At 41.3% G+C, this 22337-nt stretch overlaps 2 protein-coding genes across 15 annotated transcripts in view; one reads left to right on the top strand and one right to left on the bottom strand.

The window, feature by feature from the left end:
* LOC110522005 (pumilio homolog 2) overlaps nucleotides 1-14474 on the bottom strand; it is a 54257-nt gene extending 39783 nt beyond the window's left edge. For 5 of the 14 annotated variants that reach the window (XM_021600048.2, XM_021600056.2, XM_021600054.2 and 2 more), the window contains exons 1-4: nucleotides 14282-14471; nucleotides 12153-12519; nucleotides 435-503; nucleotides 208-313 (exon numbers count right to left, since the gene is read on the bottom strand). In XM_021600048.2, coding sequence (XP_021455723.2) covers nucleotides 208-313; nucleotides 435-503; nucleotides 12153-12506 — 529 coding nt within the window. In that variant the 5' untranslated portion in view covers nucleotides 12507-12519; nucleotides 14282-14471. Of the gene's footprint in view, nucleotides 1-207; nucleotides 314-434; nucleotides 504-12152; nucleotides 12520-13360; nucleotides 13619-13948; nucleotides 14241-14281 lie in introns of those variants that run through there. The other 9 variants (XM_021600059.2, XM_021600063.2, XM_021600061.2 and 6 more) reach the window with 5 other exon arrangements.
* A 910-nt stretch (nucleotides 14475-15384) lies between these two features.
* Nucleotides 15385-17181, top strand: LOC110522013 (rho-related GTP-binding protein RhoB). Its single transcript, XM_021600072.2, has one exon. The coding sequence runs from the start codon at nucleotides 15659-15661 to the stop codon at nucleotides 16247-16249; it is 591 nt and encodes a 196-aa protein (XP_021455747.1). The 5' UTR covers nucleotides 15385-15658; the 3' UTR covers nucleotides 16250-17181.
* Nucleotides 17182-22337: the final 5156 nt, after the last annotated feature.

Genomic DNA, 22337 nt, shown 5'->3' with positions numbered 1-22337 from the left:
TCAGATGAACTCATAGATACCATGTTTATGTCTGTGTCCAGTATGAAGAATGTTATGCAGTTTTGCGAGCCAATGCTAACTAGGGTTAGCACAATGACTTCAAATCTGTGGTTATCTGCTAGCAGATCGACAGACTTCGTCATTGCGGTTCTCTAAAAACCTGAGGGTAAAACAAACAGACCAGCAGAGGCACAGAAAACTACTCACGAGAAGATCCCCAGGCATTCACCCTCCACTCCTCTCCAAGGAGCATCCCTTTCCTTCCATCCTTGGACAATTCATCCGAATCCCACAGTTTCTTTGCTGGCAGCATCTGTAAAGACAAGGCAAAAAGGAAACTTGAACATTCAGGAAGACTTCAATGAAAGATGTAGCACAAAACCTATCCTAAGTTTACGGGGAAGAAACTTGCAATGTGGCAGATCTCAACCTACCTCACCCATGCCCCTGGACTCCAAAGCAAGGGCTTGAAAACCATAGTTCATCTCATCCACAGTGCGAACCTGAGATAGGAACAAATATTTTCCTTTAGACAGTTACAGCACACACACACTTCGACACGGTGAATATGGTATCCTTATTCGCAATAGGCTAGTTTTGGCAAGACCCCCATGAAATGGACAAAAATGAATGGCATCTTATTGGCATTGGGCGAACCATATACACAATTGCAAATACCACTCAAATGGACGGCAGTTGATCAAAAACATATTGCAAGCGCAACATGGCAAATGTCATACTCCAAAAATCCCAAAGGTGGAGAGAGCACTCCACCATAGGATTTCATATGGGAAATGGTCAAAGTCAGGTCCTAAGGGTGACATTTTGAAAATCAATTTCTTTTCACAATTTTAAACCCTCATAAAAACTGTTTGGGACCGATTTTTTTTTGCTAAATTATACATATGTAGTAACCGTATGGACAGCTCTTATTTTATTGAGTTTGTCCATTTGCCATATATGATCATAGGAAGTCAGCTTCCGAACCCAAAAGTCAATGAACCATGTCCAAATGGCATATAAGTTAAGCCCTGAATCACCCTAGAAGGTCAACTTGTCATGTTTGATCATAGGAAGTAAGAATTTCTTGTTGATGTTGACTCAGCATGTCCATTTCGTAATGGGAACTCCTTATGGATATTTATTGGCAATGGGCACAGTCAACTTGCAGAAGAGCATGTTCACACTGACAATATAGCATGTGTGTAATGGACACTGTCCAATCGCTCGTTGGTGTTGATTTCAGCCTGTCCATTTGGTGATGGAAAATACCTCATTAAATACATTGGAAATGGACAAATGTAAACTGTCCATTTGCAATGTCTTACAATGGGCATTTATCAACACGAATTGGACATGCTCTAATATACTGCAGAAATGCCCAATTGACTGGCACGTTGAACTCGGGGTGGCCGAGTAGTAGTAGTGATAGTGATTCCTCTCCATCGCTTGTTGGGTGTTGATTTCAGCCAGTCCATTTAGTGATGGTAAATCACTCATTAAAAACATTGGAACTGTACACTGTCCATTTGGATTATAAAAATGTACAATGCCAACATATACTGCCATCAAGTCAGCCATCAGTCAATAAGACATACTGACACCAAACTCACTTTGTCCAACTCTTTTCGAGTTCTGTTAAAACCATTTAAAACAAAACTTCAAAAAGTAATTTATTTTCGAGCTGTGGGTCCAGTTCTGACATTGTGTGTAGGGCTAGCTGAGTCAACCCCGAATCCGGAGTTTCGGGTAAATACAGTGCCTTGCGAAAGTATTCGGCCCCCTTGAACTTTGCGACCTTTTGCCACATTTCAGGCTTCAAACATAAAGATATAAAACTGTATTTTTTTGTGAAGAATCAACAACAAGTGGGACACAATCATGAAGTGGAACGACAATTATTGGATATTTCAAACTTTTTTAACAAATCAAAAACTGAAAAATTGGTCGTGCAAAATTATTCAGCCTCTTTACTTTCAGTGCAGCAAACTCTCTCCAGAAGTTCAGTGAGGATCTCTGAATGATCCAATGTTGACCTAAATGACTAATGATGATAAATACAATCCACCTGTGTGTAATCAAGTCTCCGTATAAATACACCTGCACTGTGATAGTCTCAGAGGTCCGTTAAAAGCGCAGAGAGCATCATGAAGAACAAGGAACACACCAGGCAGGTCCGAGATACTGTTGTGAAGAAGTTTAAAGCCGGATTTGGATACAAAAAGATTTCCCAAGCTTTAAACATCCCAAGGAGCACTGTGCAAGCGATAATATTGAAATGGAAGGAGTATCAGACCACTGCAAATCTACCAAGACCTGGCCGTCCCTCTAAACTTTCAGCTCATACAAGGAGAAGACTGATCAGAGATGCAGCCAAGAGGCCCATGATCACTCTGGATGAACTGCAGAGATCTACAGCTGAGGTGGGAGACTCTGTCCATAGGACAACAATCAGTCGTATATTGCACAAATCTGGCCTTTATGGAAGAGTGGCAAGAAGAAAGCCCTTTCTTAAAGATATCCATAAAAAGTGTTGTTTAAAGTTTGCCACAAGCCACCTGGGAGACACACCAAACATGTGGAAGAAGGTGCTCTGGTCAGATGAAACCAAAATTGAACTTTTTGGCAACAATGCAAAACGTTATGTTTGGCGTAAAAGCAACACAGCTGAACACACCATCCCCACTGTCAAACATGGTGGTGGCAGCATCATGGTTTGGGCCTGCTTTTCTTCAGCAGGGACAGGGAAGATGGTTCAAATTGATGGGAAGATGGATGGAGCCAAATACAGGACCATTCTGGAAGAAAACCTGATGGAGTCTGCAAAAGACCTGAGACTGGGACAGAGATTTGTCTTCCAACAAGACAATGATCCGAAACATAAAGCAAAATCTACAATGGAATGGTTCAAAAATAAACATATCCAGGTGTTAGAATGGCCAAGTCAAAGTCCAGACCTGAATCCAATCGAGAATCTGTGGAAAGAACTGAAAACTGCTGTTCACAAATGCTCTCCATCCAACCTCACTGAGCTCGAGCTGTTTTGCAAGGAGGAATGGGAAAAAATGTCAGTCTCTCGATGTGCAAAACTGATAGAGACATACCCCAAGCGACTTACAGCTGTAATCGCAGCAAAAGGTGGCGCTACAAAGTATTAACTTAAGGGGGCTGAATAATTTTGCACGCCCAATTTTTCAGTTTTTGATTTGTTAAAAAAGTTTGAAATATCCAATAAATGTCGTTCCACTTCATGATTGTGTCCCACTTGTTGTTGATTCTTCACAAAAAAATACAGTTTTATATCTTTATGTTTGAAGCCTGAAATGTGGCAAAAGGTCGCAAAGTTCAAGGGGGCCGAATACTTTCGCAAGGCACTGTGGGCAATTCGGAGCCCAAGCAGCGACCTTACTTAGTGCTGAAAATTCACTTTTTCCCCAGGCGTTGCTTCGGGGTCCCTGAAAGAGCTATCGGACAGAAACTTTATGGTCGTCTATATGGGCCGAGGCGGTTTCAATGCACCTAGCCGTGTGATTCTGGGATTTTGGAAAATGTGATTAACTCAGAGCATTGAGACCGCCTCCATCTTGTTTCTGGGCTAAAAGTACATTTGGCCAAAACTTTGCTCACCAAGTTGTCTTCAAAGTCTTTTCCGTTTGAGAAAACGGCCATGTCCATTTGCAATATACAGCCTTTTCCGGTACAGCAGAAAAATGTCAAAATACAGAAATGTGTAATGCGGAAACTAAATGACGTAGTGACTATTTGACGACTTCCCAGAATACCGGAGCCTGGGGGACAACCTGAGGCCGTCGGCCTATTTTAATAACTCCCGCGGACGTCTGCAATATGGAGATCCTTAATCAATCATAACATGGAAATGCCACCCATGTCCCTAGGTTCCTATAAAACGTCACACATTGACATTTTATTGGTCAACATGAGTCAACATTAAGAGTCTAAAATAAATGAACCTGTTCATTGAAAAGTAATATAGAAATCACTTACCAGGGTTCTAAGACAAACTTTTTCCACTGGTGCTACCAACTTTCAGTTGATGGCACCAGCACATGATTTGGTCGCACCAACAAGGACATGACCGGTGTCAGTTTTTTTAACCAACGTCAAATTGTTTGTATAAACAAAGTACATTAATATTTAATGGTAAATCTGTATTGATAAACTGGGTAAATCAAGATGAAGCTTAGCCAATTCACAATACCGTAGAATGCATATTCAATACAGGTGTGCATGCATCAAGTTATTTTGCTTGTTTTGGCTGATTTCATGGGGCTACAGATGTTCCCCTTCCTAATGGGACTTATTGTACTGATCAACATTTCTTCATATGAAGCAACCGCATGTTTTATAAAAAATAAATAAAGTGTTTGTCTCATTAAGACCTAATGATGTCACTTCTCTCTCACTGTGAAGGACTTGAGGGATACAAAGTGAATGAATAAAGTTAGTGGCAATGACAATCAGCTTTGAAATCACCATATTTTGAATTATGTATATTATCAAACAAAGTACTAGGGTAATGAATTGATGATGGCTTCAGCTGAAACCAACTAAGGTAGGTAAGACTACAAAACTGGAAGCTACTGGTATCTTCTTGCATTGTAAAGTGTTAAAGCCTGTAATGAATCTACTTTTGCAAACAGTTAACAGTTGCAACATTTCTACATGCCGCGTTGCATTATTCAAGCAGGGCTCTGCGCACACAAATAAGGAGCTCAATGAAAAATATTTGAGATAAAGCACTGCATAAATAGGTCAAATCTATAACCGTACTTCGTGCTCTATAAAATATTAATAAATGTGAACAAATAAATTGGTTGTGTCATATTGTTACTCTTTAGAGCATAATATACAGTTAGATGATTTGTGAGGAATCTGTAGTTCTTAAGCCTTAATAAAGGCTTCACAAAGCCTCCATAAGATTAAATTCAAATAAAGCGAGAGACGGACTTTCCTTCACATTTTTAATGGTTGGATTTTGGCTACGCTACTTTGAAGCAAGGCAAGGCTCAATATCTGAAGGATTTTTTTATTTTTAATACATGTATTTTTTTTTATCAGTTCAAACAATTATAATGCCTCAATCTCACATTGTAAAGTGGTGGGTGACGTGCTGATAGTCAGCAGTAGCCTATGCACTCAAATGGCGAATGGGAAACACGCTTTAACTACGAGTTGAGAAATAAGCTTTAAAAAAAATAATGCGATTCCATTGGGATTTGTTATTTGTTGTGCAATGAATGGGCTTCTAGAAGCACATCACTCCCGTACTAGCTTTGAGGATGCTCTCATTCTGTCAAAACAAGTGATAGGCCATCCCCCTCCTCAAACTAGGTTCTATATGCTGTGCGTGTGATAAGATGCATGATGACTAATGAAAACAACGAGGCAAATTATTTCCACTAAATTGTGCAAATTAAACTATAGACCGATAAGCGGTTAACATCCCTAGACACAATAGATGTTATTTTCCCCTTTGTAAGTAATTGACGTTATACCCTGACTAAACCGTTCGCGTTGCAAAATAAGTTTAGGAATATGTTATTCAATTATTGCGCCAACGAGCGTCTGTGTTGCCTAGGGCTAAAATAGAAGTAATTCCTATTTCTGACGCAGATCGCGCTGCAAGTCCTGCCTCTCCCATCTCATTGGTACCCCCGTACCATTTCCTTATTGTCTTTCAATAACCCATGTGGGTATAACCAAACTGTTTTGCCAGTTGTTGTGGTAATACTATGAAAGTGTAGATGCCAATCACCATATAAATTCAAAGATGAAAAAGCCTAGGAGGAGAGATGACTAGAAACGAGTCGGTTGACCGTTTTGTATGTGGATTGTCAGAGTAGAGGACCTTGTGCATTTCTGGTAAAATAACTCAATGTTTATATCCCAGGACAAATTAGCTAGCAAGTGCAAACTAACTAGCTAAATTGCCATACATGTTTAACCTCTCTAGGGTAGGTGGCAGCATTTGGAATTTTGGATGAACTGCATGCCCAAATTAAACAACCTGCTACTCTGGCCCAGAAGATATGATACGGTAGATTTGGATAGACAACACTAAAGTGTCCAAAACTGTTAAAATAGTGTCGGAGTATAACAGAACTGATTTGGCAGGCGAAAACCTGAGAAAAATCCATTCAGTAAGTAGTTTTTTTTGTTGGTTTTGTAGTTTTCCTTTCAATGACATTACAGTATCCATTGACTTAGACCTCAATTTGCAGTTCCTATGCCTTCCACTAGATGTCAACCGTCTTTAGAAATTGTTTCAGGCTTGTATTCTTATGAGGGAGTAAGACCAGTCTGAATGAGTGGACCCTACCGTGTCGCAGAGATTCTTCATGCGCAATCCCGAGAGAGTGCATTTCTTGTTTACCTTTTATATTGACGACGTTATTGTCCGGTTGAAATATTATAGATTAGGCTAAAAACAACCTGAGGGATGAATATAAACATTGTTTGACATGTTTCTATGAACTTTACGGATACAATTTTGATTTTTTGTCTGCCTGTTTTGACTGCGTTTGAGCCTGTGGATTACTAAAGAAAACGAACAAACAAAAACTGAGGTTTTTGGATAGAGACTTTATCAAACAAAAGTAACATTTATTGAGTAAATGAATGTCTTCTGAGTGCCACCATATGAAGATCAAAGGTACGGGATTAATTTCTCTCTATTTCTGAGTTTTGTAACGCTTCTGCTTGGCTGGTTACTGTTTGTAATAATTTGTCAACTGGGTTATGTTCTGGGCTAGGTATGTTCTCACCGAAAAGCATTTTATAAATCTGACACTGGTTGGATTAACAAGAAATTAGGTTTAAAGATGATGTAAAATATGTTTTGTTTTCTGAATTTTTATAATGAGCATTTCTGTATTTGGCGCTCTGCAATCTCACTGGATGTTTGCCAGATGGGACGCTAGCGTCCCACATACCCTATTGGTTCAGAGTTTGTTTTGATATTTTAACCTGCGTGTCTTGATCGCGTTTTGTGGGGGACAAAATAAGTTTGCGCACGCGCAAAGCCGGTTTGGGTTCCGTGTTAGATATAAGCCAAGTCTATACCCTTGTGCGAGATATCACTGACTGAGACCCCCCCCCCCCCTTTACACACAAACCCAAGTCTGTTGTGTACAAGCTGGGTGTTTCCTGGGAATGGAACCTAAACTTTAAAAAAAACTTGCACTCAAATTTGAAAAAGATTTTAACTAGGATGCAAATTTCAGTCAATTTTTCTGCTGACTAACCTAACCCTGTTAACCGGTAACAGGTCATTTTTAGCAAAGGGTAAAATAATGTGACCAATTGAAAACACTATGCATACATACATTTTCAGAGGTTAATTGAAACATGCAGTGGAAAGCCAATCATCTCACAGCCAAAAGGATTTATTATGGAACATACAACTACTGTAATGAAGCAACAAATGTAAAAAGATAATTTCAAACATTTGCCAATGCAATTTGCAGGAAAATACTTTTCTATACAGTGCCTTCAGAAGGTAATCATTCCCCTTGACTTATTCCACGTGTTACAGACCGAAATCAAAATTGATTCAAGTCGATCTCCCCTCTACACACACAATAACAAAGTGAAAACCTGTTTAGAAATGTTTGCAACTCTACTGAAAATTAAACAAATCTCATTTACATAAGTATTCACACCCCTGAGTTTATATACTGCAGCACCAGTCAAAAGTTCAGACACTTCTTTCTACTCATTCAACGGTATCTTTATTTTAACTATATTTTGTAATTGAGATTCTTCAAAGTAGACACCCTTTGCCTTGATGACAGCATTGCACACACATCGTCTCAACCAGCTTCACCTGGAAGGCATTTCCAACAGTCTTGAAGGAGTTCCCACATATGCTGAGCACCTGTTCGCTGCTTTTCCTTCACTCTGTGGTCTAACTCATCTGAAACCATCTCAAAATGGGTGAAAGTCGGGTGATTGTGGAGGCCAGGTCATATGATGCAGCACTCCGTTACTCTCCTTCTTGGTGAAATAGCCCTTACACAGCCTGGAGGTCTGTTGGGTCATTGTCCTGTTGAAAAACAAATGAAAGTCCTACTAAGCGTAAACCAGGTGGGATGGCGTATCGCTGCAGAATGCTGTGTTAGCCATGCTGGTTAAATGTGCCTTGAATTCTAAATAAATCACAGACAGTGTCACCAGCAAAGCACCCCCACACCTCCTCCATGTTTCACGGTGAGAAACACATATGCAGAGATCATCCGTTCACCTACTCTGCATCAAAGACAGGGCGGTTGGAACCAAAATGAAAAAAATTGGACTCAAACCAAAGGACAGATTTCCACCGGTTTAATGTCCATTGCTTGCGTTTCTTGGCCCAAGCAAGTTTCTTATTATTGTCCTCTAGTGGTTTCTTTGCAGCAATTTGACCATGAAGGCCAGATTCACAAAGTCTCCTCTGACCCGTTGATGTCGAGATGTGTGTTACTTGAACTCTGAAGCATTTATTTGGCCTGCAATTTCTGAGGATGGTAACTAATGAACTTATCCTCTACAGGAGAGGTAACTCTGGGTCTTCTTTTCCTGTGGCGGTCCTCATGAGAGCCAGTGTCATCATAGCGCTCAATGGTTTTTGCGACTGCACACTTGAAGAAACTTTCAAAGTTCTTGACATTTTCCGGATTGACTGACCATGTCTGAAAGTAAAGGACTGTTGTTTCTCTTTGCTTATTTGAGCTGTTCTTGCCATAATATGGTCTTGGTCATTTACCAAATAGGGCTATATTTTGTATACCACCCATACCATGTCACAACAACTGAGAAAGAAAGAAACATCAAGGCAAAGGGTGGCTACTTTGAAGAATCTCAAATATGTTTTGATTTGTTTAACACTTTTTGGGTTACTGTATGATTCCATGTGTTATTTCATAGTTTTTGATGGCGTCACTATTATTTGACAATGCAGAAAATAGTAAAAATAAAGAAAACCCCTTGAATTAGTAGGTGTCCAAACTTTTGACTTGTAGTGTGTGTTAGAATCACCTTTGGCAGTGATTACGGCTGTGAGTCTTTCTGGGTAAGTCTAAATGCTTTGCACACCTGATTGTACAATATTTGCACATGATTATTTTCAAAATTCTTCAAGCTCTGTCAAATAGGTTGTTGATCATTGCTAGACAACCATTTAAGTATTTCCATAGATTTCCAAGCAGACTTAAGTCAAAACTGCAACTAGGCCACTCAGGAACATTTCCTTTCCTTTTTTCTTGGTAAGCAACTCCAGTGTAGATGTGGCCTTGTGTTTTAGGTTATTGTCCCGCTGAAATGTGAATTAATTTCCCAATGCCTGGTGGAAAGCAGACTGAAGCAGGCTTTTCTCTAGGATTTTGCCTGTGCGTAGCTCCATTCAGTTTCCTTTTTGTTCCTGAAAAACTCTCCAGTCCTTAACGATTACAAGCATACCCATAACATGATGCATCCACCACTATGCTTGGAAATGTAGAGCGTGGTTGTATTGGATTTGCCTCAAAAATAACACTTTGTATTCAGGACAAAAGGTTAACTTCTTGGTGACAGTATTTTCATATCCGGATGAAATGCATGCCCAAATTCAACTGCCTGCTTCTCATCCCCAGAAGATAAGATATGCATATTATTAGTAGATTTGGATAGAAAACACTCTGAAGTTTCTAAAACTGTTTGAATCATGTATGTGAGTATAACAGAACTTATTTAGCAGATACACCCCAAGGACAAACCATTCAGATTTTTTTGGGGGGGTGTCACTCTTTTCAATGGATTTTCATTGGGAATCAAGATTTCCAAGGGACCTTCTTGCAGGTCCTATCGCTTACACTGGATGTCAACAGTCTTTAGAAATTGGTTGAGGTCATTCCTTTGTGTAATGAAGAAGTACGGCCATCTTGAACGAGGGTCACTTGAAGTGTACTGTTAGATAGAGGCACGTGACCAGAAGGCATGCTTCAGGCTGTTTTCTTCCTGTATTGAACACAGATCATCCAGTCTTCAATTTTATTGATTATTTACGTACAAAAAAGCACCTAAAGTTGTGTTTTGGCAAAGTTTACAGGTAACTTTCGAGATATTTTGTAGTCACGTTGAGCAAGTTGGAACCGGTGTTTTTCTGGATCAAACGCGCCAAATAAATGAACATATATCGACGGAATTAATCGAACAAAAGGACCATTTGTGATGTTTATGGGACATATTGGAGTGCCAACAAAAGAAGCTCGTCAAATCTAAGGCATGATTTATATTTTTATTTCTGTGTTTTGCGTCACGCCTGCAGGGTTGAAATATGGTTTCTCTTTGTTTACCGAGGTGCTATCCTCAGATAATAGCATTGTTTGCTTTTGCCGAAAAGCTTCAAAATCTGACATGTTGGCTGGATTCACAACAAGTGTAGCTTTAATTTGCTATCTTGCATGTGTGATTTAACGAAAGTTTGATTTTTATAGTAATTTATTTTAATTTGTCCCTCTACATTTCCCTGGCTTTTGGCCAGGTGGGACACTAGCATCCCACATATCCCAGAGAGGTTAATTAATTGCTTTGCCACTTTTTTTTTTGCATTATTACTTTAATGCCTTGTTGCAAACAGGATGAATCTTTTGGAAGATTTGTACTTTAGACAGGCTTCCTTCTTTTCACTCTGTCAAATAGGTAAGTATTGTGGAGTAACTACAACGTTGTTGACCCATCCTCATTTTTCTTCTCCTACCATAGCAATTATACTGTTTTAAAGTCACCATGAGCCTCATAGCAAAATCCCTGAGTGGTTTCCTTCCTCTCCGGCAACTGAGTTAGGTAGCACGCATGGATCTCTGTAGTGACTAGGTGTATTGATACACCCTCCAAATTGTAATTATTAACTTCACCATGCTCAAAGGGATATTCAAAGTCTGCTTGTTTATCAACCTACCAACAGATGCCATTCTTTGCAAGGCATTGGAAAACCTCCCTGGTCTTTGTGGTTGAATCTGTTTTTGAACTGTACTGCTCGACTGAGGGTCCTTACAGATTGTTGTATGTCAGGGGTACAGAGATGAGGTAGCCATTAAATAAAGTAATGTTAAACACCATTATTGCACAGATTGAGTCCATTCCACTTGTGAAGCAAATTTACTCTCCTGAAATTATTTAGGCTTGCCATAACAAAAAAGGGTTGAATACTTATTGACAAGACATTGAACCTTTTCATTTTTTTTGGGGGGGGGGGGGTCTAAATACACATTTTTAATTTGACAATTGAAACAATTTTAAATTCAGGCTTTAACAAAATGTGGAAAAAGTCAAGGGTGTGAATACTTTGAAGGCACTGTAAATAGCACACCTGATGCAAACAGTTCCATGTGAGATTAAAATTAGAGGGGGAATCTAAAGATGCAACAAAAAGAATAACTAGAATTGTGCCTTTGGCTTCCGGACAACGAAAGAAAGTTGATATGAAAACCAATAGAACAGGAGATAAATGCTGGTTTCAATGGCAAATGAGGGAGTCTTTATAAAATAATTGACTCCATGTTTCTGTCATGGGATTTCGCCTCATCTACTTTGGAGCAAGGTAAGACATGCCTCACAATATGAAATAAAAAACATCCAGGTTTCAAACAATGCATACTCCAATTGCAAGGTGGTTGGTGACACGCTGGTAGCCTACCTACCGTATTCATTGCCTAGGCACTCGAATGGAGCACGGGCTTCAATTAGGAGTTGAGAAATAAAAAAATAGTAGCATTAGAAAGCCGTGGCCATCAAGTGTTAACACACGATTGCATTTACAATTTGCAGCGCAATGACTGGGTTTCTAAGAGCACGTTCCACTCACGCAGCAGCTCTCGCTGTCTGACAGGTGATATTATTCTGCTCAAACTAGGCTCTAAACGCTGTGCATGTGTGATAAATAAGACACAGGATAAAGTAACGAAGATGCACACGTGCCAACTTAATTGCACTAATTTATGCAAATTAACCTGTAGACAAGCATGACCGGTGAAATTTCTGTCATGCTTGGGGCTGAAACGGCATAAGGTCTCTGCGGTGGTAAAGTAGTTTCTAAAACGTCTAAGGTTTGCTTCATTCAAATACTGTACCTTTTTCAAACAGAAAGCAGTTTGGCCCTGGCAAAATATTCATACCTGGTCAATGTGGTTGCCATCTCCTGTAGGCCAACGGTGCTTGCTAGGGGTGCAACCTCCCAACTGCTCACCAGGTTGCCTCTGGAAGAAGTAGCCAACTGTGGCATCGTCCTGAGAGCGCCCACTCAGTGGAGGCTGTGGGGTGCCTGGGGTGGGGTTGGGGCCCCTATCCATGCCCTGCAGAGGGTGTGGCCCCCCGGGACCCTGCCCTGCTCCCCCTACAGCTGCCAGGGAACCCCCTCCATGAACTCTGATGCCCCCAGCTTCAGGGGCACCGTTTGTGTGCAGCATCCCACCCCGTGTCTCCTGCCAGGCCACGTCATTCATACTTAGGATGCTGCATGGAATGCTCATTCCACGGGGAAGCCTATGGAAGGGGGAAATAATAGAACATGTCAGAGGGTTGCTTTACATTGGTTATGGATAGCACTTGTCAAACATTAGGTTGAGGTTTCTGATATTGAATGTAAGCTTATTGAACCAACCAAACATACACGTATCAACTGTAGCTAGTAAAATAAATATCGATATATACTTTTTTTGGTCCCTAACGTTAAGACAGTTTTCGTTATTTTATTTGTTTAATAAGTTAGCTGAAATGTCTGCAGAACTGCAGCAGAAGCACTGTCAGCGTCATAAATGAGCATCGTCTCTAGCTAGCAACAGCAACATAATCTTCTCTGGGGACGTTACATGCCCCTTGTTTGATTTAGCTACCTGGCTATCTAGACAATGTATTTATTACACTGCTAACATTAACGTATTTTAAGCTAAATTAGCTATGAAAAGTTAGCTAGCTAACTCCATTACGCTGCGGAAGTGTCCCTAAAGTCCGTGTAATATGCGCTTTGGCCTTCTTAGCCAAACAGCTAAAGTTAACTAACTAACATCAATCGTGAACATACACTACCTACATCACAGACAGAAACCAATGTAACGTTATGGATATAGCTAGCAAAACAATGTTAGATAGATGGATAGCAAGCTAGCCTACCGTTGCTAGCTTACTTAGCTAGCTAACTTGTTAGCGTAGCCTTCGAACAATGAATGTCTGGCTGGAGTGTTCAAGTCGCCGTTGTCGGGTGTGTGTTTTGCTAAATAAATATTACACACTGTATTAGTGTAGAAAGCCGGTGTACCTAGTTAGTAGCTAGCTAACGTTAGCCACATATTGTACATGGTTCGTTAACGTTAGTTTAACTACCTACCGTTAGCTAGTAGTAACGTCATTCAAACACGTTTTACGCGAAATTGATAACATTCGCTAGCTAGCGAACGTTAGCTGGTAATTCGGCGCATAGAGTCTCTAGATTACTAGCTAGCGAACGTTAATGTTGGTGTGTGGTTATTGCTTTCACGAAAATGTTGAATACCACGAGTAGTTATGTACCTAGCTGGCTACTTTAACTAGCTAGCTAAACCAACTCTACAAACTATGTCTACTGTATAGCTTGCAGACTCGGTTAGTTTAGCATGAAACTGACGTCAGAAAAACAGTTAACTACAGTAGCTAGCTACGTCCACGATTTCCCTGTTCATGACAACTGGCTTCATAGTTCAGACCAGTCATTGGTTCAGACTAGCAAAACAACCCTTCGTGAACTACTTAGATAACTAGATCATTTGCTATAATGCCTAGCTACCTGGCTATCACATTTGTTCGTTACAATAACAGTAGACAGAAGCCAAGTTAACTAGCTAACGTTACCAGTTCACTTACAAATCTAGCGTCAACGTTTAATTTGTTTGTTAGCTACTAGCCTAGCTAGCTAGGCAGAGTAAGGGAGGCCCCTTACCTTTTCAGTTTGATAAAATCAGCGCTGTAAAATTACTAGTGCAGTTTAATAAGTGCATACAATGAAGGCACAACTCTTCGTTGTGCACACGCCGTTGAACAGTAAGCAAACCTTGATAACCGAGTGAAACATACAAATGCCGCTTGGTGAGCTGTATTAACAAAACACCATTGCTGGGTAACTAGCTACACTAACAACATGGCCCCCCTCCAAGTTCCAGAGGGGCCTTACCCGCTAAACAAAAGGGGATATACTCAACGACCAAGGCAATAATCCACACTTAAAATAGTGAGAATGCGTAATACATCGCATTATATAAACTTAGATACTCACGCGCTGTCTTTTAGAGTGAAGAGCGATGTTTGTACAAAATGTCAGTGGTTGAAATGTATATTGTTTTGTTTCCGTGGAGATCGGTGTTTTAATGATTAGCTACGATTGAACGTGCAATGAAGGAGTTTGACTATCACGCTAGTGCCCTCCCTGCAGTCTATATGCATGTTGTACATTAGACCTGCGCACTAACATGTCAAACGAGCCAATATTTGCGATTATAATAAAATAGACTATATAATAAAATAGACTATGAAATTACCCACTCATAATTTCTCAATTATTTACATGTAGTATGCATGATTTCTCTGTATCAATTAAAGTCTACTAGGGAGTCAGTCCAGTGTAAAATTTCAATAATGCTGATCAATATTGTTCATGATGTTTAATCAATACGACTAATTCCATAGGTGTAGCAAAAACCAATTAAGACTCAACTTCATATGCTCCTATCTCAATCAATTGTACTTAAATCGCAACAATATGATGTATATGCTAGGCATTTTGGAACGACAACATGATTATTGTGAATGGGAACACATCATGGCACGCGCAGTATGAAACATTACTCTACATGAGCTAATTTCAAATAGTCCTATTGGTTTGAGCAATTTTGCAATATTTCATCATCTTTGTTTCATGTGGAGAGAAGGCAAGTTGTTTCATGGGGTACATAGGCCTGCCCGTGCGTAGGTCCTGGAAAAAACATCGCATTGGGAATTGTTATCTTGTTATTTGATGGCCAGCTGCGACCCACAATTTATTGAAATATAAACATGTTTTTTTGTAGGCCTGGAGCTGGCTCTACATTAGTATAGGCCTTATGTGTTTGTCATATGGATAGTGGCATATAGGCCTATGTCAAATGACTATTCATACATTAAGTTATGTGATTGTGAATGAGGAAACATTTATTGAAAAAAATGTAGGAAATAAGCCAAAGACATTGCCAAATTAGTTCAAATCAAATCAAATCAAATTTTATTTAGTTGATCCCAGGTTGGTATCTGGGCGAGACATGATCCTCGTGGTACACTACCCTCCCCTACCGACAAAGCAGGACTGGGATCCAATCACCTCCTTTTTTCGAAATGATGATATCACCTCGGTAGATACGATTGGATTGCTATATTAGGAAAGCGCCGTGCTCTTTATAAAGCCAGCGCTTCAGTGGTTAGACAGGGATACATATTTGCGAATTATAGAATCGAGCGGCTAAACGCGCTAGCATACCTTCAGGGAAGTTTAACAAGACTCATAGTCAGAATTCGTAGCTAGCTAACACAAAGACAGCTGATACATAATTATTTTCGAATGTCATATTTGTTTAAAAGCTAGAGTCAAGGGAAAGTGGTCTATCAGTGTCAAAAGCAACAAATGGCAGAGATACGAAAAAAGCTGGTCGTCGTCGGTGACGGCGCGTGTGGGAAAACCTGCTTGCTGATTGTATTCAGCAAAGACGAGTTTCCTGAGGTCTATGTGCCAACTGTATTTGATAACTATGTGGCGGACATTGAAGTGGACACCAAGCAAGTCCAACTAGCACTATGGGACACGGCTGGACAGGAGGACTACGACCGCCTTCGCCCGCTGTCCTATCCGGACACCGATGTCATCCTGATGTGCTTTTCCGTGGACAGCCCGGACTCCCTCGAAAACATCCCCGAGAAATGGGTTCCAGAGGTTAAGCACTTTTGTCCCAACGTGCCAATTATTTTAGTCGCCAACAAGAGAGACTTGCGCAACGACGAGATTGTTAGGACCGAGCTGTCCAGAATGAAACAGGAACCCGTGAAAACAGAGGACGGGCGCGCCATGGCCGTGCGCATTAGTGCATATGACTATTTGGAGTGTTCTGCTAAAACAAAGGATGGTATTCGGGAGGTGTTCGACACTGCGACACGTGCAGCTTTACAGAAGAGATCAAAACCCTCCAACGGTTGTGTGAACTGCTGTCTGTTGTTGTGATTGAATAAACGGCTGACGTAAGCGATAAAATAGGCCCACGGCTGCCAACACCATCAAGACCTGTTGTCCTTGTGCTTGAAAAGTAAAAAATAAAAACAACTCTGCGTGCCTCTCATTAAAGACTTTCTTGCGAGCCAGTAGCATAATGTTCAAAATAAATGATAATCCGATTATGGATCATCATCTGGATCTATTCTGACCAATTTACCTTATTTGACTCGAATATATAATCAAATACAAGTACAACGGACACTGTGATTATAATTTACTGAAGAAATACGTTTGTCAAATATTCAAGATGCTACCCTGAAATTATGCTGTAGTCTTTGAGGATCTTGTTCCAAGTAGCCTACTTGAGTGTCGGGGGCCAAGGCTTGTTGATATGCAACCAGTGTGTTTGGCAATTTATGGAATCTGTGGAGGGAAATATAGGCCTATAGCTGAAAGCGGTGTTCAAAAGGGAAGGGAAAAGCAACGTACAACCTCGAGTTTTAGGCTTTATCCCCTTATATGGTCACATTGCATTATTCATGTGAAAGAGGTTATTGTCCAGTTTTCAAGCCAAGATTCTACTTACTCAAAGTGTTGGAGCCTACATGATTGTTTTGAATTGTAAGCCTTAGACTACATTTTTGGGGGGCCAAGCTGCTCTCAAACTGATCCAAAAGGCTGTCCATCCTGCCTCCAGTGGGGTTTTTTTTTGTTGTAAATTGTTGACATTGCATTAAGATGACAGGGTCTGCAGCACGGTGTAAAGAATGAATGCAATTATTTCACATACTGTATATGGAGTTTCAAAAAGACCCCAATAGTGCAATATCAAATCAAATCAAAAAGACCCCAATAGTGCAATATGTTTTTATGTCTTCAAGTTTGTGTCACAGTTATTTCTATTGTTTTTAAATAAAGATATGATCATAATGTATAACCTAGTGCCAGTTGAATTCCATATGGTTGGCCTCTGCTGGGGATGTAAACTGTAAATGCACATGGGAAAACCTCATTATTTTACTTTTGTGTATAACTATCTGTCCCATAATTGATAGGGACAGTTTCATAGTGGGTCATCATAGCAAGAATTAACTCCAAAGTCAGGAATTTAAGGTCAATATAGAGATCCCCGCCAAAAATATTTCAACCCTGACCTATGTGTCTCGTATTCCTCAGGGTCACAAAGCAATCAACTTATGTAATGCAATTATAGCTTACTGCTGGCAGCAGCTCACCCACATCATGCATGTTTTCACTTCAGCCTTGTTTAGGATAAATGGCAACACAATTCAGGACAAGACCAACTACCCCTGATGCAGGAAGCGGTTAGGTGGTGTGGAAAGCTATCAAAAGCAAGAGGAGAAATAAAACAGAAAAAAACAATACTGGAAATAGTATTACAGCACAATAAGAGGAAATGAGCTCAAAGGACAGAGCACACAGATAAAGACAGAGCAAACAGGATGACTGGGAGACTGCTTTCCATTACACCCCAACTACATAGAAACGACTGGAAGCACTGGTAAGCCTACTAAATGTGAAGGTGGTCTGCTAGTGGTCAGCTTAGTGGTTTAAGACAATAATGACACAATTCTTGCCACTTCTATTGTGTTGTGTACGTTATTGGTTTAAACTAGGGAGATAAGATAGACAGTTTTTGTTTCTAAAATGGGGATGGTTATGGGATGGTTCTATCAAGAGAACTGTCAGGATATATTACACAATAATTGTAAAACTACAATACATTGTCTAGAAATCATTTTTCAACCACTCCACAAATTTCTTGTTAACAAACTATAGTTTTGGCAAGTCGGTTAGGACACCTATTTTGTACATGACACAAGTAATTTTTCCAACAATTGTTTACAGACAGATTATTTCATTTATAATTCACTGTATCACAATTCCAGTGGGTCAGAAGTTTACATACACTAAGTTGACTGTGCCATTAAACAGCTTGGACAATTCCAGAAAAGGATGTTGTGGCTTTAGAAGCTTCTGATAGGCTAATTGACATCATTTGAGTCAATTGGAGGTGTACCTGTGGATGTATTTCAAGGCCTCCCTTCAAACTCAGTGTCTCTTTGCTTGACATCATTGGAAAATCTAAATAAATCAGCCAATACCTCAGAAAACAAATTGTAGACCTCCACAAGTCTGGTTCATCCTTGGGAGCAATTTACAAACGCCTGAAGTTACCACGTTCATCTGAACAAACAATAGTACGCAAGTATAAATACCATGGGACCATGCAGCCGCCATACCGCTCAGGAAGGAGACGCGTTCTGTGTCCAATAGATGAATGTACTTTGGTCCGAAAAGTGGAAATCAATCCCAGAACAACAGCAATGGACCTTGTGAAGATACTGGAGGAAACAGGTACAAAAGTATCCATATCCACAGTAAAACAAGTCCTATATCGACATAATCTGAAAGGCTGCTCAGCAAGGAAGAAGCCACTGCTCCAAAACCGCCATAAAAAAGCCAGACTATGGTTAGCAACTGCACATGGGGACAAAGATTGTACTTTTTGGAGAAATATCCTCTGGTCTGATGAAACAAAAATAGAACTGTTTGGCTGTAATAACCATCGTTATGTTTGGAGGAAAAAGAGGGAGGCTTGCAAGCCGAAGAACACTATCCCAACCGTGAAGCACGGGGGTGGCAGCATCATGTTGTGGTTGTGCTTTGCCACAGGAGAGACTGGTGCATTTCACAAAATAGATGGCATCATGAGGCAGGAAAATTATGTGGATATATTGAAGCAACATCTCAAGACATCAGTCAGGAAGTTAAAACTTGGTCGCAAATGGGTCTTCCAAATGAACAACGACCCTAAGCATACTTCCAAAGTGGTGGCAAAATGGCTTAAGGACAACAAAGTCAAGGTATTGGAGTGGCCATCACAAAGCCCTGACCTCAATCCTATAGAAAATGTGTGGGTAGAACTGAAAAAGCGTGTGCGAGCAAGGAGGCCTACAAACCTAAAAATGGCACCGGAAGAAATGGCAGTAGTTTAACGGGCGCCCAACCAATTGTGCAAAAATGTGGGGGGTTTTCGCTTTATTTGTAACTTATTTTGTACATAATGTTTCTGCAACCGTAGCTTACAGCAAAACAGAGCTTCTGGATATCAGGACAGCAATCACTCACCTCGGATTTGACAAAGATTTTTTCTACAACAAGGACGACGCACAAGACATTCTCCAAACACCCCACAGGGCCGAGATCCCCGTTATTTGCAAGAGAAAGCGACGCAGGTACAGAGGACAAAGAGCCGGGTGCCTGGTCAGGACCCGGAGAAGGCGACTGGGAAAGCTGCTGTTACTGTCAATACTACTTGCCAATGTGCAATCATTGGACAATAAATTAGATGAGGTACGATCACGAATATCCTACCAACGGGACATCAAAAACTGTAATATCCTATATTTCACGGAATCGTGGCTGAATGACGACATGGATATTCAGCTAGCGGGATATACGCTGCACCGGCAAGATAGAATAGCACACTCCAGTAAGACGAGGGGGGGGGGGGAGGGGGGTCTGTGTATATTTGTAAACAACAGCTGGTGCTCGAAATCTAAGGAATTCTCTAGATTTGCTCGCCTGAAGTCGAGTATATTGTGATGAATTGCAGGCCACACTACTTGCCTAGAGAGTTTTCAGCTATACTTTTCATGGCTGTTTATTTACCACCACAGACAGATGCTGGCACTAAGACCGCACTCAGTCAGCTGTATAAGGAAATAAGCTCACCCAGAGGCGGCGCTCCTAGTGGCCAGAGACTTTAATGCAGGGAAACTTAAATCAGTTCTACCAAATTTCTATCAACATGTTAAATGTGCAACCAGAGGGAAAAACATTCTAGATCACCTGTACTCCACACACAGAGACGCGTACAATGCTCTCCCTCGCCCTCCATTTGGTAAATCCGACCACAACTATATTCTCCTGATTCCTGCTTACAAGCAAAAATGAAAGCAGGAAGCACCAGTGACTTGGTCTATAAAAAAGTGGTCAGATAAAGCAGATGCTAAACTACAGGACTGTTTTGCTATCACAGACCTGAACATGTTCCGGGATTCTTCCGATAGCATTGAGGAGTACACCACATCAGTCACTGGCTTTATCAATAAGTGCATCAAGGACGTCATCCTCACAGTGACTGTACGTACATACCCCTACCAGAAGCCATGGATTACAGGCAACATTCGCACTGATCTAAAGGGAAGAGCTGCCGCTTTCAAGGTGCGGGACTCTAACCCGGAAGCTTACAAGAAATCCTGCTATGCCCTGCAACGAACCATCAAACAGGCAAAGCGTCAATACAGGGCTAAGATTGAATCATACTACACCGGCTCTGACACTCGTCTTATGTGGCAGGGCTTGTAAACTACTACAGACTACAAAGAGAAGCACATTCGCAAGCTGCCCAGTGACACGAGCCTACCAGATGAGCTAAATCACTTCAATGTCGCTTTGAGGCAAGCAACACTGAGGCATGCATGAGAGCATCAGCTGTTCCGGACGACTGTGTGATCATGCACTCCATAGCCAACGTGAGTAAGACCTTTAAACAGGTCAAGATACACAAGGCTGCGGGGCCAGACTGATTACCAGGACTTGCGCTCCGGGCATGTGCTGACTAACTGGCAGGTGTTTTCACTGACATTTTTAACATGTCCCTGATTGAGTCTGTAATACCAGCATGTTTCAAGCAGACCACCATAGTCCCTGTGCCCTAGAACACAAAGGCAACCTGCCTAAATGACTACAGACCCGTAGCCATGAAGTGGTTTGAAAGGTTGGTAATGGCTCACATCAACACCATTCTTCCAGAAACCCTAGACCCACTCCAATTTGCATACCGCCCAAACAGACTATTGCACTCCACACTGCCCTTTCCCACCTGGACAAAAAAAAACACTTATGTGACAATGCTATTCATTGACTACAGCTCAGCGTTCAACACCATGGTACCCTCAAAGCTCATCACTAAGCTAAAGATCCTGAGACTAAACACCTCCCTCAACAACTGGATCCTGGACTTCCTGACGGGCCGCCCCCAGGTGGTGAGGGTAGGTAGCAACACATCTGCCATGCTGATTCTCAACACTGGACCTCCACAGGGGTGTGTGCTCAGTCCCCTCCTGTACTCCCTGTTCACCTACGACTGCATGGCCAGGCATGACTCCAACATCATCATTAAATTTGCAGACGACACAACAGTGCCTGATCACAGACAACGACAAGACAGTCTATAGGGAGGAGGTCAGAGACCTGGCCTGGTAGTGCCAGAAAAACAACCTATCCCTCAACGTAACCAAAACTAAGGAGATGATTGTGGACTACAGGAAAAGGAGGACCGAGCACACCCCCATTCTTATCGACGGGGCTGTAGTGGAGCAGGTTGAGAGCTTCAAGTTCCTTGGTGTCCACATCAACAACAAACTAGAATGGTCCAAACACACCAAGACAGTCGTGAAGAGGTCACGACAAAGCCTATTCCCCCCCCAGGAAACTGAAAAGATTTGGCATGGGTCCTGAGATCCTCAAAAGGTTCTACAGCTGCAACATCGAGAGCAACACTAGTTGCATCACTGCATGGTACAGCAATTGCTCGGCCTCTGACCACTAGGCACTACAGAGGGTAGTGCGTACGGCCCAGTATATCACTGGGGCTAAGCTGCCTGCCATCCAGGACCTCTACACCAGGCTGTGTCAGAGGAAGGTCCTAAAAATTGTCAACGACCCCAGCCACCCCAGACATAGACTGTTCTCTCTATTACCGCATGGCAAGCGGTACCGGAGTACCAAGTCTAGGACAAAAAGGCTTCTCAAAAGTTTTTACCCCCAAGCCATAAGACTCCTGAACAATGGATACCCGGAGTATTTGCATTGTGTGCCCCCCCAACCCCTATTTTTATGCTGCTGCTACTCTCTGTTTATCATATATGCATAGTCACTTTAACTACACATTCATGTACATTTTACCTCAATTGGGCCGACAAACCAGTGCTCCCGCACAGTGGCTAACCGGGCTATCTGCATTGTGTCCCGCCACCCACCACCCGCCAACCCCTCTTTTACGCTA

This window comes from Oncorhynchus mykiss, chromosome 4 (genome assembly GCF_013265735.2).
Source record: "Oncorhynchus mykiss isolate Arlee chromosome 4, USDA_OmykA_1.1, whole genome shotgun sequence".
Taxonomy (NCBI): domain Eukaryota; kingdom Metazoa; phylum Chordata; class Actinopteri; order Salmoniformes; family Salmonidae; genus Oncorhynchus; species Oncorhynchus mykiss.
The sequence above is the reverse complement of the archived record's forward strand: the minus strand, read 5'-3'. Positions and strand labels throughout refer to the sequence as shown.

Excerpts from the sequence above, each read along its gene's own strand:
- LOC110522013 (XM_021600072.2), top strand. The coding sequence starts at position 15,659 with ATGGCAGAGATACGAAAAAAGCTGGTCGTCGTCGGTGACGGCGCGTGT.